The sequence below is a fragment of the Gekko japonicus genome, unplaced genomic scaffold, assembly GCF_001447785.1.
Source record: "Gekko japonicus isolate JY-2015 unplaced genomic scaffold, Gekko_japonicus_V1.1 scaffold660, whole genome shotgun sequence".
Taxonomy (NCBI): domain Eukaryota; kingdom Metazoa; phylum Chordata; class Lepidosauria; order Squamata; family Gekkonidae; genus Gekko; species Gekko japonicus.
Genome location: NW_015159728.1, coordinates 609,857 through 624,846, shown reverse-complemented (window position 1 = coordinate 624,846; position 14,990 = coordinate 609,857). Strand labels below are relative to the sequence as shown.

General features: G+C 45.7%; 1 protein-coding gene across 1 annotated transcript in view; it reads left to right on the top strand.

Moving 5' to 3' along the window:
- Positions 1–2,434: 2,434 nt before the first annotated feature.
- Positions 2,435–14,990, top strand: part of SEPT3 (septin 3) — a 28,220-nt gene continuing 15,664 nt past the window's right edge. Inside the window, exons 1-3 of the mRNA XM_015426617.1 lie at positions 2,435–2,482; positions 12,046–12,237; positions 12,962–13,090. Coding sequence (XP_015282103.1) covers positions 2,446–2,482; positions 12,046–12,237; positions 12,962–13,090 — 358 coding nt within the window. The 5' untranslated portion in view covers positions 2,435–2,445. The remainder of the gene's footprint in view (positions 2,483–12,045; positions 12,238–12,961; positions 13,091–14,990) is intronic.

The following is a 14,990-nucleotide window of genomic DNA, read 5'->3' as shown; positions in this document are numbered from 1 at the left end:
AACTTGTGGCTGATGTTCTTCCTAAGTGGTGATGAAGCTTTTAACTTGATACACTGCAGCTTGGGGGGGGGGGCTGCCCTTGGAAAGTTCAGGAATGTTTACCAGCCACAAGCTTTGGGGCTTCAGAGGCTTGTTAACGGGGAACATTTGGCTACTTCACACCTGAATTCTTGCAGGTAAGCTCTTAACTCTCTCTTGCAATTTAAAAACATGCCATAAAAAAAGGAAAAGCCAAACAATTAGAAAAAGCAAAGCCTCAATTAGCCGATTCTTCCTTGAAGCACTGTCACCCAGAGACAGACAATAGTTTTTTAAAGAGAGGTAAAAATGGTTTGAGAGAGACACTTCTTAAGAATATAAAAACATAAGAAGAGCCCTGCTGGATCAGACCAACAGTCCATCTAGTCTAGCATCCTGTCTCACACAGGGGCCAACTGGTTCCTCGGGAGGGCCAGCAACAGGGCATAGAGGCTATGTTGCCTCCCGGCTCTGGGATTCAGAGGTTCAGTGCCTCTGAATGTGGAGGTTCCCCTCAGTCACCTCAATGTTCCCTCTAAGCTTTGGAGTCTTGTGAGCAAAAATTCTACTTTGTGAGCTACTGGCATTAAAGTTGTGAGCGAGTCATTTCGCTACTGCATAAATTAATTGGCTCTGGAGCCATCCTTCCTGAGCTGAGACAAAAATGTGTGAGCTGGAGGCTAAAAAACTGTGAGCTAGCTCACACTAACTCAGCTTAGAGGGAACACTGGTCACCATGGCTAGTAGCCACTGATAGACCTATTCTCTATTTATTTATTTATCAAATTTATACCCCGCCCTCCCCGCAAGCAGGCTATTGAACCCCCTTTACAGCTGCCTGTTCCTGTGGCCATCACTACATCCTCTGCCAGCGAATTCCACATTTTAATCACTCTCTGTGTAGAGCACTTTCCCCTTCTTATGGTGTCCTTCTCAGGGTGTGCCACAGCTTTCTTTGGCAAAATAGCCTTTGCAGATTTTTGAAGCTCTGCAAACAACCTCCTAACCTTTTAACTAGAAGTAAAAGTAGGATTAGTGTACACATCACAAATAAATTATTCATCTTTCAAACCATTTTCAGCTTTTTAAAATAACCTATTGTCAGTCTCTGGCAGTACATGCACACCCTGCCCCCCATTAACAGGTAGTTATCTTATATCCAACAATTTGTCACTTTTTTCCTTCGCAGTGTACAGTTCTGTAAATGGTTAAGACCAGTGTGGGGGAGTTTCTAGCTTGCAGTTCATTCTTTTAAGTATACGTCCTCTGGAACACATGTGTGTTTCTTTCCATTAAGACAGAATGAATCGTACTGGTTATTCTAGAGGTGGTATTTGGTGTACTCTACATCCTTTTGAAGTGCCATTCAAGGCCTTCACAATATATGGAGGAAATACAGTGTCTTTTTGTGTGCTGTTCCTCATAAGAAATGGAGATTAGCACTGTCTAGATAGAGTATCTGGGACCAGCATTATTGGCACTGAGTGATGGTGACTAGTTTGCATTAACCCTTCCACTGGTTTTGTTACTTTAGGAGAAACAGAGACACCAGAGTCCATGATGGATAAGGATTTTGCTCCTTCTTCAAACAGGAGCAGAAGAGGCATTCCAACTTTGGGGGCCTCTTCCAACTTTAGCCGAATCCCAGGACTTTCAACTCGTTCTCCTGGAGCTGGTGGACTGGCAGCTCTCAGCCCCATCTTGAAAAAAGAAGCCTGTCTTGACTCTTTCATGCAGGACTCAACCAAACAGATACCTTTGGCAAGGACCAGAGGGATTACCAGACCTAATTCCAGGCTTGGGCCTCCTAAAGAGACATGTAGACAGGAACTTCCCACATCACATCCTCTTCCTTCTACATCTCAGTCTCTTCAGTGGACAACAGTCAATGGCTTGGCACCACGGAAACTAAGCTCTCTCTCGTTTACTCTCCGCCAGGACAATAATACCCCTGCATCTGGTCGGCAGCTTCTCTCATACTCTATGACAAGGAGAGAATTCCAGAAAGTGCCCCTAAAAAAAGAAGCACAGGGAAGGGGAGGACACAGGCTTTTACCAAGCCCTCCATCAGCATCTGGATTACAAACCTTGCCTCAAAATGTAGCTGAGAGCTGTGTAGGTACACAAGCCATTCCCTGCCATGAAGGTGAAAATCATATCTCAGATACAGAAATGCCAGATACTAAGAAAAATTTGTCCCTTGCTAGTTCTCCATCACCACCTCCTCATCCACATTCCCGAATAATAGAAAAAGATCCCATGAATTCATCCCTGAAGACTGCTGTTAAGGAGGACCCTGCTTCCAATGACAGATGTGGCATTCCGAAAGACATACACGTACCTGAGGACTTAGCTGGAGCTAGAAAGCTGTCCCTTCCCTTTCCACAGGAGTGTCTTGACCTGGGCCATCCTTTCACATCAGATTCCATGATGTCTCCTGTGAAAAATACATCTAGCTTTGGAAGTAAGTCCCAAAATGAGCACTTGCCATAGGTTTTGTGCAGGGGGTGTGTGTCTTCTTTTTTGAATAATATGGAGCAACATGCAGGAGATAGCCTGAGATTTCATGGTTCATAAGGTAACACTCTGATTGCATGTTCTTTCACTCTGCCAAAATTTAAAGGCAGTTAAAGTCTGTTCATACTCGTTTATTTATCTGCAATCCATCATGTAAACAGGACCTTGTAGAGAAAGTCTGGTGAACTAGTGATTTACGTATTTATTATTGATTGATTTGATTTGATTTGCACCCCACCCTCCCTGCTGGAGCAGGCTCAGGGCGGCTTACATAAAATGCAATAGCTAAAACAACAATATGAATAATAGCTTAATAGCTTAAAGGCGACTTCTAGCCCAGTACTCTCTACTATCCAAAAGACAAACCAGGGGATAATGGGTTCATCTTTCATATGGCATAGTCCAAATGATGGGTTGTTGTACAACAGTCCTATGCAGCCTCTTTTTTCAGTGCTATGCTGATGGCTCCTGTGTACTATATCAAGGTGTATGTCTGTTTGTGGGGGAGTGGGACCATGCCTGCCAGCCCCGCCTTGACCTCTTTGTATTGGGTGTCCCCCGTTCGCATTGCCTCCACATGTACACACTGTAGATGCAGAAGCTCTCTCCTTATGAAGAGTCTATGTGCATACCGTTTGTAATATACATAGAGACTCTATGCACAAAGTTTGTGGTGCTCTACTGCCACAGTTAAGGAGCTGCGGTGGCTCAAGTGGTTAAGACGCTGAACTGCAGGCTGTGGAAGGTCAGTAGTTCAGCAGTTCGAGACCCGAGTGTGCCGCATGATGGAGTGAGCTTCCGTCTCTAGTTCCAGCTCCTGCCAACCTAGCAGTTCGAAAGCAAGAAATTGCAAGTAGATAAATAGGTACCACTTTGGTGGGAAGGTAACAGCATTCCATGCGCCTTGGTGTTTAGTCATGCTGGCCACATGACCACGGAAATGTCTTTGGACAGCGCTGGCTCTTCGGCTTTGAAAAGGAGATGAGCGCCGCAACCCTAGAGTCGAATTCAACTGGCTTTCGAGCGAACCTTTACCTTTACTTTACTGCCACAATTAATTGAACACAGTCTGTTCAAAGTTACAGTGAGACTGCTCTGTCGATCTTCACTGTAGCTCTAGTTCTTCAAACAGTATCTATTTTGCATTTAGAAAGCAGTTCTGTTAAGCAAATATTGTGCAGCTCGTGTGTAACTCATCACATGTGGAGACTGCGCAAGTGCGAGTTTCATTGCATGTGGTCAAGGTAATGCAATTGTCCTGTATGTGACTGTCACATATGCAGTCTATACATGGTTTGCATGCTTTAGTTTTCAACTTACATCTTGCCCACAGTCTGTCTCTGCACATTCATCAAGGCAAGCACTCCCAAAGGAGACGCACCTCTAGTTCTCTACTTATCCAAGGCATGTGCACTTGCCTTGACAAATGTGGAAAGACATACACAGATGTAGATGCCTACAGGGACATGGGGAAACACCATGTACACACTATGCACACTGACACAAAGGCAGATTTTTCTTTGCCTGGGCCGCCATGCCCACCATTGCTGGCAGACACTCTGTATCTTTCCCATACAGTGCTTTACTGTTTCCTGTTGTTTCTAAAAACTCAGAATGAAGATTTTAAATGGAATGGAAATCTGTTGAACCCACAGTCACATACATAAAGACCATAGGGGCTTCAATAGATCAGCTCCTCAGGTTCACCAGTGCAAATAAGATTGAAAGGAGGCACCAAGGCTAAATTCTAGAACAGATACCTGCAGACACATGCTTTCCTTCTTTATTAGTAAATGCGGCTGATGAAGGGGTTAAAATCACTTTTGCATTAATGAGTGGCTGTCTCTAGAGATGCTCAGCACACAGTAGCATATGAAAGCTGCCTGGGAACAGAGAGGAAAGGAGGGCAGAGATACAAGGCAGAAAGACTGTGTCTGTATGGTGGGGAGGGGACATTTCCTTGCTCCATCTTATCTATCCTATTTATCACAACACCTCCCTCCAGCAGGCAGCATACATTTTCACACCCACCAATCCTGCCAAGGTCTCCCAGATGCTCGAATGGTATAGCCCTGAATCCTAGGAAGAGAGAGAGAGAGAGCGCCGAGTGGGGGAGATTTTGCAGGGATGGTTAATATTCAGGTCACATGACCATGGCAGCAGCAGCAGCAACATCCCTGCTTATCTGAAATATCCATTGAAGAAGAAAAAGAAGACAGAGAGAGAGGGAGGGAGGCAGAGACACACACAGAGAGAATCGGAATCTCATTAGGCAGCCTTTTGGGCAGAGCAGAGTAAGGAGGAACCCCACCCTGAAGAATCACATCCAGAGACAAAGAAAGATTCATGTTCAAAGGTAAGTGGTCCATGGGGATGGTTGCACACTCTTGTGGGCTGCACTGGGCTCAGAGACGCAAAAAGGACGCTGAGATGAGGCACGCACTCCGGGATCGGCACCCCATTCATTGAAATGAACATCTGGAAGGGAGACCGGTGGCTGCTTGAGCCTTACAGAGAAAGCCCGCTGTGGAGGGAAGAGGCGTTTCCCGCCCCTCTCTCCCGTCTGCTGTCAAGGAGGCAGCCAGGCAGTTGTGGGGCTGCTGCTGAACACTAAGGCTTTTGTGAAAGGAGAGAATGAATCCCAGCTGCTTGGCCCAGGGGTGTGAACTGCTTTGCAACTGGCTCAGCAGCAGCCGCTGGCCAGAGGCTGCTCTCTCTTGATGACATGAATGTGTCACATTGCAATCCGTGAGCACTGGAGAGAGGCGATAGTGGGGGGCAGCGGTGGGGAATCCTAAGCAGGCAGGAGAACGATGCCAATGTCGGTGGGCCTCAGACTGTTGGAGGCTTTATTGTGATGGCGTACAGGGAAAATACGATGTTTGGTTTCATGTAGGTTAATGGGTAAAAGAGAAGAAGGGGTGTGATTGGGTGGGGGATGGGTAGCAGGCACAGAAGGGCTAGGAACTGAAAGGGGGCTGGTAGAGTGGGAGAATGGAATGAATGGATGTGTTATTGGGGGGAACTGGGGGGCATAGGATTGGTATACGTTAGATGCCAATGTTTTTTGCTGGATTGTTCTAGTTATTTGAAAGAAAAATGGCAAGGTTTTGTACCACATCGGTTTCTTCATCAGTTATAGGAAGTTAAAACAAATGCATTCCACCTCTCAGATGAGGCACTCCAATTTAGCTTTGAATGTGAATGCACCCTAGAGGAGAAACAATTCCACCACTGTTGGGGAAGATGTTGAAATAGATCTGTCTGCTATATATGCTGTTCTAAATTGGGTTAGGGGTGGCCTGCGGACGGTAGCCCTATAGGCTGTCCATCCTTCCTTCCTTCCTTGTAGTTAGGATTCAAACCTGTTTGGAAGTCATATTCTAATATTAAATGTGGATGCTGGCTGTGATTTTTTCCCCTGAAGGCAAGACACTGCACATGCTCAGAAGTACTTCTTTATTATGTCTCCACAAATTGCAAAATGGAGGCTTACCATTCAAGTCTGATTTGAAGGCTGGGGCCTGGGGAGTTTTGGCTCAAATTAAAGTAAAACTTGAATAAACAACAAGATGTAGATGCTGTTTCTGAAATACATACTTCTATGTAATGCAGTATAAGCATGTACTGGAGCAAAGGTAATCCCTGGCTCCCAGCTTTAGAAGCAGCACCTGTACTTTATTACTCTTTATTTTCCTAGTGTACTTTAAAAAAAAATTAAAAGATACCTGGGAACTATTTTAAAAACAGCAGCATGGCTTCCATGGTTTTATGTTCAATGTATTTTATTCTTAGACACTGGCTTAATGTGAGCACTAATACAAGTTTAAAGTGGGATCTTATTTGACTCTGAATGGCAGAAAAACATCCAGTAAAACTACAGATGTACTGAATGAGAACTGTCTGCTTACCTATTACATTATGATTATTATTTTGTGAACAAAGGGAGGCCTCTGGGTTGTTTCAGCCTCACTCATTCATCCCCATGATGCTATTCAGACAAAGAACTGGAAGTCAAGGAGAAAAAGAGCCCTTTATGCCAAACAAACAAATAAAATGGAATACTGAATTTAATCTGGTTCTGGGGTGGTCTCTGGTTGAAGGTTTAAGAAGCTGCAGCAAATCTATATAATATGACTGGGTGTGCTGAAAACACATTGTGGCAAAGCTGAGGGAAAATAAATCTCATAATCTACTAAACGCCATCATAACAACTAAATTAGCATTTAGAGGGCAATTTTCATCCACAGGCTACAGATTGGTTCATAAAAGAAGGTGACTGTTTCAGAAAAAAAAAGATTATTTGGGTGCTGAGGGCAGAAAATCCAACCTGTGACCTTCTCCCAGACTGGGAGGGGTCTGTGGCTCAGTCCTAGGGAATCTTTGCATGCAGGAGGCTCCAGGTTCTGTCCCCAGGGTCTCCAGTTTAAAAGGAACAGGTAGTAGTGATATGAAAGGCACCTACCTGAACAGCTAGATTCAAGTCCAGAAGCACCTTTGAGACCAACAAGATCCTGGGGGCATAAGGTTTCACGAGTCAAAGCCCCCTCTGCCAGATACAATGAAGGTATCGGATGGAGCTTTGACTCTCAAAAAGCTCATGCCCCCAAAATCTTTTTGGTCTCTAAGGTGCTTCTGGACTTGAATCTAGCTGTTCTACTGCAGACCAACACAGCTACCTTCTGAAACATCTACCTGAGACTCTGGAGAGCCACTGCCAGTCAGGCTAAACAATACTGACCTTGATTGACTCATGGTGTGACTCAGTAGAAGACAGCTTCATGTGTTCAGGAGATGGCACACAAAAATATAATAGTATATTAAATGCCTGAGGAGTCCTAAGGGGTAGCTATTGCAGAAAAAATGGACAGGAATCTTGTGGCATCTTAAAGGCTTACATATTTTTATTCTAGCATATGTTGCTGTAGACCAGAGCTCACTTTGTCAGTTGTGTGAGGTGGGTCCTTACTTGGCAGACACATATACATACATACACGCATATGACAGGGAAAAAAATTAAATAGCAGGGTCAAAGCACAAGAAATATGGGGTGAGCCTTAAAGTAAAATTCAAATGTAATCAAGAACAGGACAGAGACCATTCACAACAGCAGTAAGTGGTGATGACTCATTCCCTAGTTTTTTCTAAGCTCTCTAACACTCGCAATATCTGAAGACTCCTTTTGTTCAGTTCTTGGAAATGTAACCAAATTGAGTTTTACCTCAATGATACCCCTTGAGGCAGGAGGCTTCATTCTGTCTAACAGTAGGGCCAGCACTCCCCTGATTTACATTTGGAATTATGTCAAGGCACAAATACACTTCATAAAACTTTCAGTTCAGTCATTTGTTGACAGATGGTTGAGTTGGCATCCTTGTCAGGCCCTGCGTGAGTTTTTCTTGGAGGAAAGTCACCATAGCCTCCTCCTGCAGCTCATACTTCGCTTTGCTAAAGGCTGCTTCCAGAAGGGGGGTTGAAAATGTGACCCCACAGCAGTGTTCCCTCTAAGCTGAGTTAGTGTGAGCTAGCTCACAGTGTTTTAGCCTCTGGCTCACACATTTCTGTCTCAGCTCAGCAGGGATGGCTCCAGAGCAAACTAATTTATGCAGTAGCCAAATCACCTGCTCACAACTTTAATGCCAGTAGCTCACAGAGCAGAATTGTGGCTCACAAGATGCCACAGCTTAGAGGGGGCATTGCCCCACAGTGGTAGTAGCAACAAGCAGGCAGGCATAGCCTCTTCAGTTCCTGTTCCTACGCTGCTGCCACCACCCCGATCCCCACTCCTCCCCTTTCTACATCACATCTGTGCAAAAACAGTTGTGGTGGCAATCTTGCCACACACATTTCTGCAGCCCTGAACTCCAACTGGAATTACTGCCAACTACCCTAGTTGAAGCAAAAGCAGCAGAGCAGAGAAAACCTGCACCCTCTTCAATTACTAGGTTTGCCAACACTGCCTTGGCAAATGCCATGAGTTTTTGAGGCTGGGGCCAGGGGAAATTGGAGTCTGGGGAGAATGTGAAAATACTGATGGGTGATGCTCTAGGACTTTCCCCTAATCACTATGGTAAACACCATAGATACATGGGAAAAGTCCTAAAGTGTCACTATAGAGGCCATTTTCCTGCCCTTTCCCCCCAATTTTGCCTCAATTTTTCAAGGGCATGGAATTAGGGCTGAAGGCAGGGTTTACCCCTTATGGGCAGAAAAATAGGAACCCTACCAGTTACTAATTACTCTTTACCAGCCACACACTCATGACATTCATGGCCATGCTTGGAACAGCTGCTGTTCTTCTTCCCAAGCTGCTGTTCTGCCCATCAGTGCTGAATGTAAGCAAGATGAATTCTTGTATATTTGTACTAAAGCTGTGCGCTTCACACAGAGGTCACACATGAAGCACATGAAGCTGCCTTGTACTGAATCAGACCGTCAGTCAATCAAAGTCAATATTGTCTACTCAGACTGGCAGTGGCTCTCCAGGGTCTCAGGTGGTGGTCTTTCACATCACCTACTACCTGATCCTTGAATTGGAGGTGCCGGGGATTGAATTTGGGACTTTCTGCATATCAAGCGGATGCTCTACCACCAAGCCACAGCCCTTAACACTCATACGAAGTATATAGGATCTTGAACATCTGGCAGCACTAATACAGCTGCCACTGAAAGGCTTCTACTTGCAATCTTGGGGCTGTTTCTGAGGCCATTCAGATTAACTCTTGGGTTCATGACTGGCTGCTTACTTGGTCAACACCTGGGCAGGCTATGAATCTGTGGTGTGCTAACCAAGCATGCATAGATTCATTGCACAGAAATGAAGGAAACAGGTAGGCCAAATCTTTTTTTAAAATAGTTGTGAGAATCATCTTTTATTGGACAGCCAAAGAACCAAGATGCCCATTTGATAGGGCTCTGAGACCATGACTTGCTGGCCCATGTATTATATATAACAGTTAGAAAACATCTTACCAGAGCCTAGATAATAAGGAGTAAGTGTAAATAAGAAGTGAAGGAATCTATGTCAGGGGAAGATGTTTGGCCAGGTCTTCCTTGAGACAAAGTTAAAAATCATGGCTGAAATTGTAGATGGCTATGCAAAATAAGGCTTGCTCTGGCCTAAAGGGTTATGTGGTCATCCAAAATAAGCTACAGGTTGAGAAGAAAGAGCTGTGTAAGCACTGGCCACTGGCATGTTGAAGGATGAAACTCACCCACAGTGGATTTTAAGGAGAGGTTCACAAGCACCATATAATGAATTTTTTTAATGGCAAATGACCATGTGCCAGGGGGCTATCCTAAGCAGAACTCAGTTGAGCTACTGAGGAGAATACAGTTTTAAAAAGAAAACAAGGAAGCATGAGTAAGAGGTATTAGAGAGTTGGCTGCTAGATGGTTTGTCAGATAGCTGGGGTATCTTGGCTAGTAGCAGCAGCTTTGCGGAAAGACAACAGAAGGGACATCCTGTCAAAATCAAAATCACAAACTGCTTATGAAATGTTTAAGACACACTCTCAGCTCAGCTTTGCTTGCTGATTCTTCTCTCTAATAAAAAAGATGGGGTTTGTCACAAGAGAAAGGCTGTCTCTCAGACCCCCTGTAAGCATTTCATGAGAATAACATTTCAATCGGGAAGGAATTTATATTTGTCTTATCTGCCTGCCACCGTCAATGATAAATTAAAATCAAATGATGTCTGGCATATGGACTACAGAGACTACTGAGATCAGTTCCCCCAGAGAAAATGGCTACTTTGGAGCGTGGAGTCTTATGGCATCATACCCTGCCAAGGTCCCTCCTCTCCCCAAACCCTGCCCTCTCCAGGTGCTATCCCACAAACTCCAGGTATTTTCCAACCTAGGGATGCCAGCCTCCAGGTGGGACCTGGGGATCCGCTGGAATTACAGTTCATCTCCAGACTACAGAGAACGGCTGGTTTGGAGGTTGGATTCTATTGCATTGTACCCCCCCCCCCAGGTCCCTGTCCTCCCCAGGTTCCATTGCCAATTCTTCAGGAGTTTCCCACCTTGAATCTGGCAACCCTACCCCCCCTCCAGTGGCGAGGATGACCTGGCAACCCTATTCCAACCAGAAGTTGGCAACCCTAGTCTGATAGCCAAACACATTATAAATTGCCACCTGAAATCATCATGAATAATTACAGAAATTAATTCTTTATCTCTGGATATTTTGTCAGTGATAAAAGCTCTCAACTGGCTTCCAGTTTGTTTTGACCTACAATGTGCAGTTTGTTTTGACCTACAGAGCACTGCTTTGACCTACAATGTCTTCAGTTGTTTGTCGATATGGTAGTTCAAGGACCCATGTCACCATTCTGTGATGGCATTCCATCATACCTTTATACTTCTGTTATTATAATCTTGGAGAGGTCATTTTCAGGCCACACATCTACCTCAGACATAAGATCCTGTGGTTGTGTTATTATCAAGATTTGCAATGTTCCATTTCTGCTGTTCTGATAACAGCATGCTTTTACATACTTGTCCATTCTGGACTGACTGTATTATGAAGCAACTATTCTGTGCTGCAGATTCTGTCTCCAACCATAGTCTTTTCAAGTTGTTCAATATTAGGGTTGCCAGCTCCATGTTGGGAAATACTTGGAGATTTGGGGGGTGGAGCCTGAGGATGGCAGGGTTTGGGGAGAGGAGGGACCAACTGGGTTTAATGCCATAGAGTCCACCTTCCAAAGCTGCCATTTTCTGCAAGCGAACTGATCTCTGTTGCCTGGAGATCAGTTGTAACCCCAGGAGATCTCTGGCCACCACCTGGAGGTTGGCAACCCTATTCAATATACTTTTTTATAATGCTCTGGGGCCACTAAAACTTGACAGAGTTTAAAGCAAGGGTCCCCAATGTGCTGTCCTTAGTCCCACTAACACTTTTCCTCATGCCTACCAAGTGTTTTTAGAAAGTAGGAGGGGCCAGATGGGGCTTTTGCCCAGGAGGGCTTCTGATTGGCCACTGGAGATGTGATTGGAGATCAGATTTAAAAATGTTGCTTTGGCAGCAGCTGCCACCACAGCACAAGGATCTTCACGGCATTACTGAAGGTAAGCTCTGTGTGTGCAAGAAAATATTTCAAAATAATATGATCATTTTAAAAAGGCACCCTGTTCAATTGGGTGTCTGCCTGAAATGTTGAAGATTTACTGCTGGAGTTATGCAGAATCTCACTCTCTGAAATGTTGTGATTGGCTCTGCCTCCTGTGGCAGCCATTTTGTGATTGTGTCCATCACCCTGTGTCAGAATTCCACAGGTGCCCACAGGGTCAAAAAGGTTGGAGACCTCTGGCTGAGGCCCTCAGCATGTTTTAATCTGGCCTTGGGAGAAAGGGCATTTAAGAAAGAGAAGTTGTCTTAATTTGCTACGACTTCCCACTTTTTTCAATGTAACTGAAGCAGCAGTGGAGTGATTTAGAATTTTGGCTCACAGAGCTATGGTTCAACTGTTTGTGTGAACTGTTTATTTCCCTCCTACTCTTGCAGGTCCAGCAGATATTAAGCCTGAAACAGCCATGTCTGAGCTGGTGCCAGAGCCTCGGCCAAAACCAGTGGTGCCAATGAAACCTGTTGGTATTAACTCTAACCTGCTGGGCTACATTGGGATTGATACCATCATAGAGCAGATGCGCAAGAAGACTATGAAAACTGGATTTGACTTCAACATCATGGTTGTAGGTAGGAAGGAGTCAAGGCCAGGGGACTTGTGCGGCAAGGCTTAGCTATGAAACCAGAGTTTGACACTGGTGCCATTTTCAGAGTCGTGTGTGTGTGTGGAGGTGGTGGTGGGGATAAGACCAGGATACTAGGACAGGGTATAGAGTTGAAACTGGACTAATATCAAGATTTCTGTTCCAGGTTTTTGTGTTTGTGTGTGACTCAAAGTCCTAGTTCTCACAGAGGTGGTGAAATTGTCTGGGCTGTATCACGTCAGACTACAGATAAAGGCATGTGACTGAATGCCCCTTCCACACAGAAAACTAGATGACAGGAAGAAAGGTTTTATCTTCACCAATGCCCTGCTATAATACTGTTTTTGTGTACAGGGAATATTCAGTCACATAAGTTCCCACCTTCCCACCTGCAGTCTGAAGCAACTGAGTTATTGGTTTACCATTTCAGTGAAAACTTGGCTCAAGGCTTAGCCTTTAAGCAGAAGAACAAGGTCCCTCAAGTCCCCCCTCAGGACTTGATTATTTTGGATTATCAGGAATACTTGACAAGGGTATCCCAGGAAAAAAAAATGTCCCTGCATCTCTCTGGACCTTGCTTGCACTCCTAACTGTAAACAATAATCCTGATAAGCTCAGTGCCTTCTGTCTTTCCAGCCATCAGGATATAAATGATTCTCCTGACTCACCACAGAAAAGCTGTGGCGAATTCTATACAATTCTCCTTCCAGGCCAAAGTGGACTGGGAAAATCAACACTTGTGAACACCCTGTTCAAATCTCAAGTGAGCCGCAAGTCTTCAGGTTGGAGCCGTGAAGAGAAAATCCCCAAAACAGTTGAAATCAAGGCGATCGGACATGGTAGGTGTTAAGACAGCTATTCTCAAACCATGTTGTTTGTATCTCCTTCTAGGACCTCAAGTACTGTACAGATGCCTATGGGCATGATATTAGTCTCTTGAACCACTCCCTCTAGGGTCCATGAGTAGCAGTGAGGTCCGTACAGTATGACTCTCACAGCAAGGAGGTAACAGGAATTGCCTGAAAGAGCACTGCATACCCTGCCTTCAAACAGCAGTTTGTGGTGGACTACTTCCTCCCTCTCCAGCTCCACTTGTTTGCCCTCAGCTGTCTTTCTGGGTGTCTCTGGCAGGTCTTCTAATGTCCTGGCCCCACTGGTGGACCTCCTGATGGCACCTGGTATTTTTGGCCACTGTGTGACAAACTGTTGGACTGGATGGGCCTTTGGCCTGATCCAACATTGGCGTCTCTTATGTTCTTATGTCTCCCCAGCCTCAGAATTGGAAGGGGAAGGGGGGGGGTCACACCTCCTTATTCCTTCTTCTTTTCCCCCAGGATCACACCACGTGCCACATTAGAGCTCTGCCCTGCTCTCCTCCTTGGTCTTTCCCAGGAACATGCTTTTAAAGGTCCAGGTAGCCCTAGCCTCTCTCTGAGACAGGGTGATGATTTGCTCCTTCCCTGTCCTTCCTACTGGGCTGCTGGATGGCTCCTCTCCCCCAGCTGCCCTCCCTTTTGCCCTATTGATTATGCCAGGGCTTGGGTGGGCTATGCTGCCAGCCCTCAGTCCCTGTCCCGGCTTTTCCTTGGCTGTTGGACTTGCTTGCTCTCATAAAGGTTTCTCTGGCCCCACCCTGGCTTGCCTTTGTGCAGGCTGCTCTGCCCCCATCCTGGCTCCTGCTGCTGATCCTGCTATTTTCTCTGGGCCACACCAGTGTCAGGCCCCAGCTGGTTCTTCCACCTGCATCTGGAGTTGTGGTGCAGGTAAGGGCCCTGTGCGGTTGCTTGGCAGGCTGCCGGGGTCTCTGTCATTGAGGGTGTGGCCACTGGTAGCTGCGTCTCCCATGGCTAGGGTTGCTGGATTTGGATTGGAAAATACCTGGAGATTTTGGGGGTGGAGCCTGGGGAGAGTGGGGTTTGGGGAGGGGAGGGGAGGGACCTCAGCAGGGTATAATGCCATAGAGTCCACCCTCCAAAAGCAGCCATTTTATTCAGGGGAACTGATCTTGATCAACTGGAGGTTAACTGTAATTATGGGATATTTCAGGTGCCATCTGGAGGGTGGAAACCCTACCCACAGTGGCAGTGAAGGATCTGGTCCTGGGGCTGGAGGCATCTCCTGACATACTTGTGTTTGGGCATTTTCTATAATCACAGCAGTGATAGAACTGAAGAAGTTAGCCGTGTCCTCTCTCTCCTTTCCAGTCTCATGACCACCCATCTGTCTCTGAACTATTCCTTTCTGGCTCCTTCAATGGTCATACAACCCACCATGCTTTTATAAATGTAGAATCATCAGGAAAGGCCACTAGGGTTTGCAGACTTTACTGGGATCATAGTGGTTTCAGCAGTGGAATTTCTTAGGGCCAAAATACAGGATAGAGAATCCATGAGTCAGGATACGGGTTCCCGACCCCTACACATTTAAGGAGGGGACTCACCTCTAAAAAGCTGTCGGTTTCTCCATTTGGCAGCAAATGGTTTGCAGAAGAGGGGCTTCAGCCTTTTCTCCTATGGCATTTTTGCCACCAGAAATGGTGCCAAGAAGGCCCCTTTCTCTGATACCCTGTGCCAGTCCTGGGGCATGTGAAGCCAGCCAAAGCAGCAAACAGCCACCTTGGCTTTGTTTCTTGTGGCAAAAATACCATGGAGGAAAAGTCTTAAGCCCCTCTCTCCCCTGTGCCCCATTTGCTGCCAAATGGAGAAATAGAGCTAAGAAGAGGAGGAGGAGGAGGAGGAG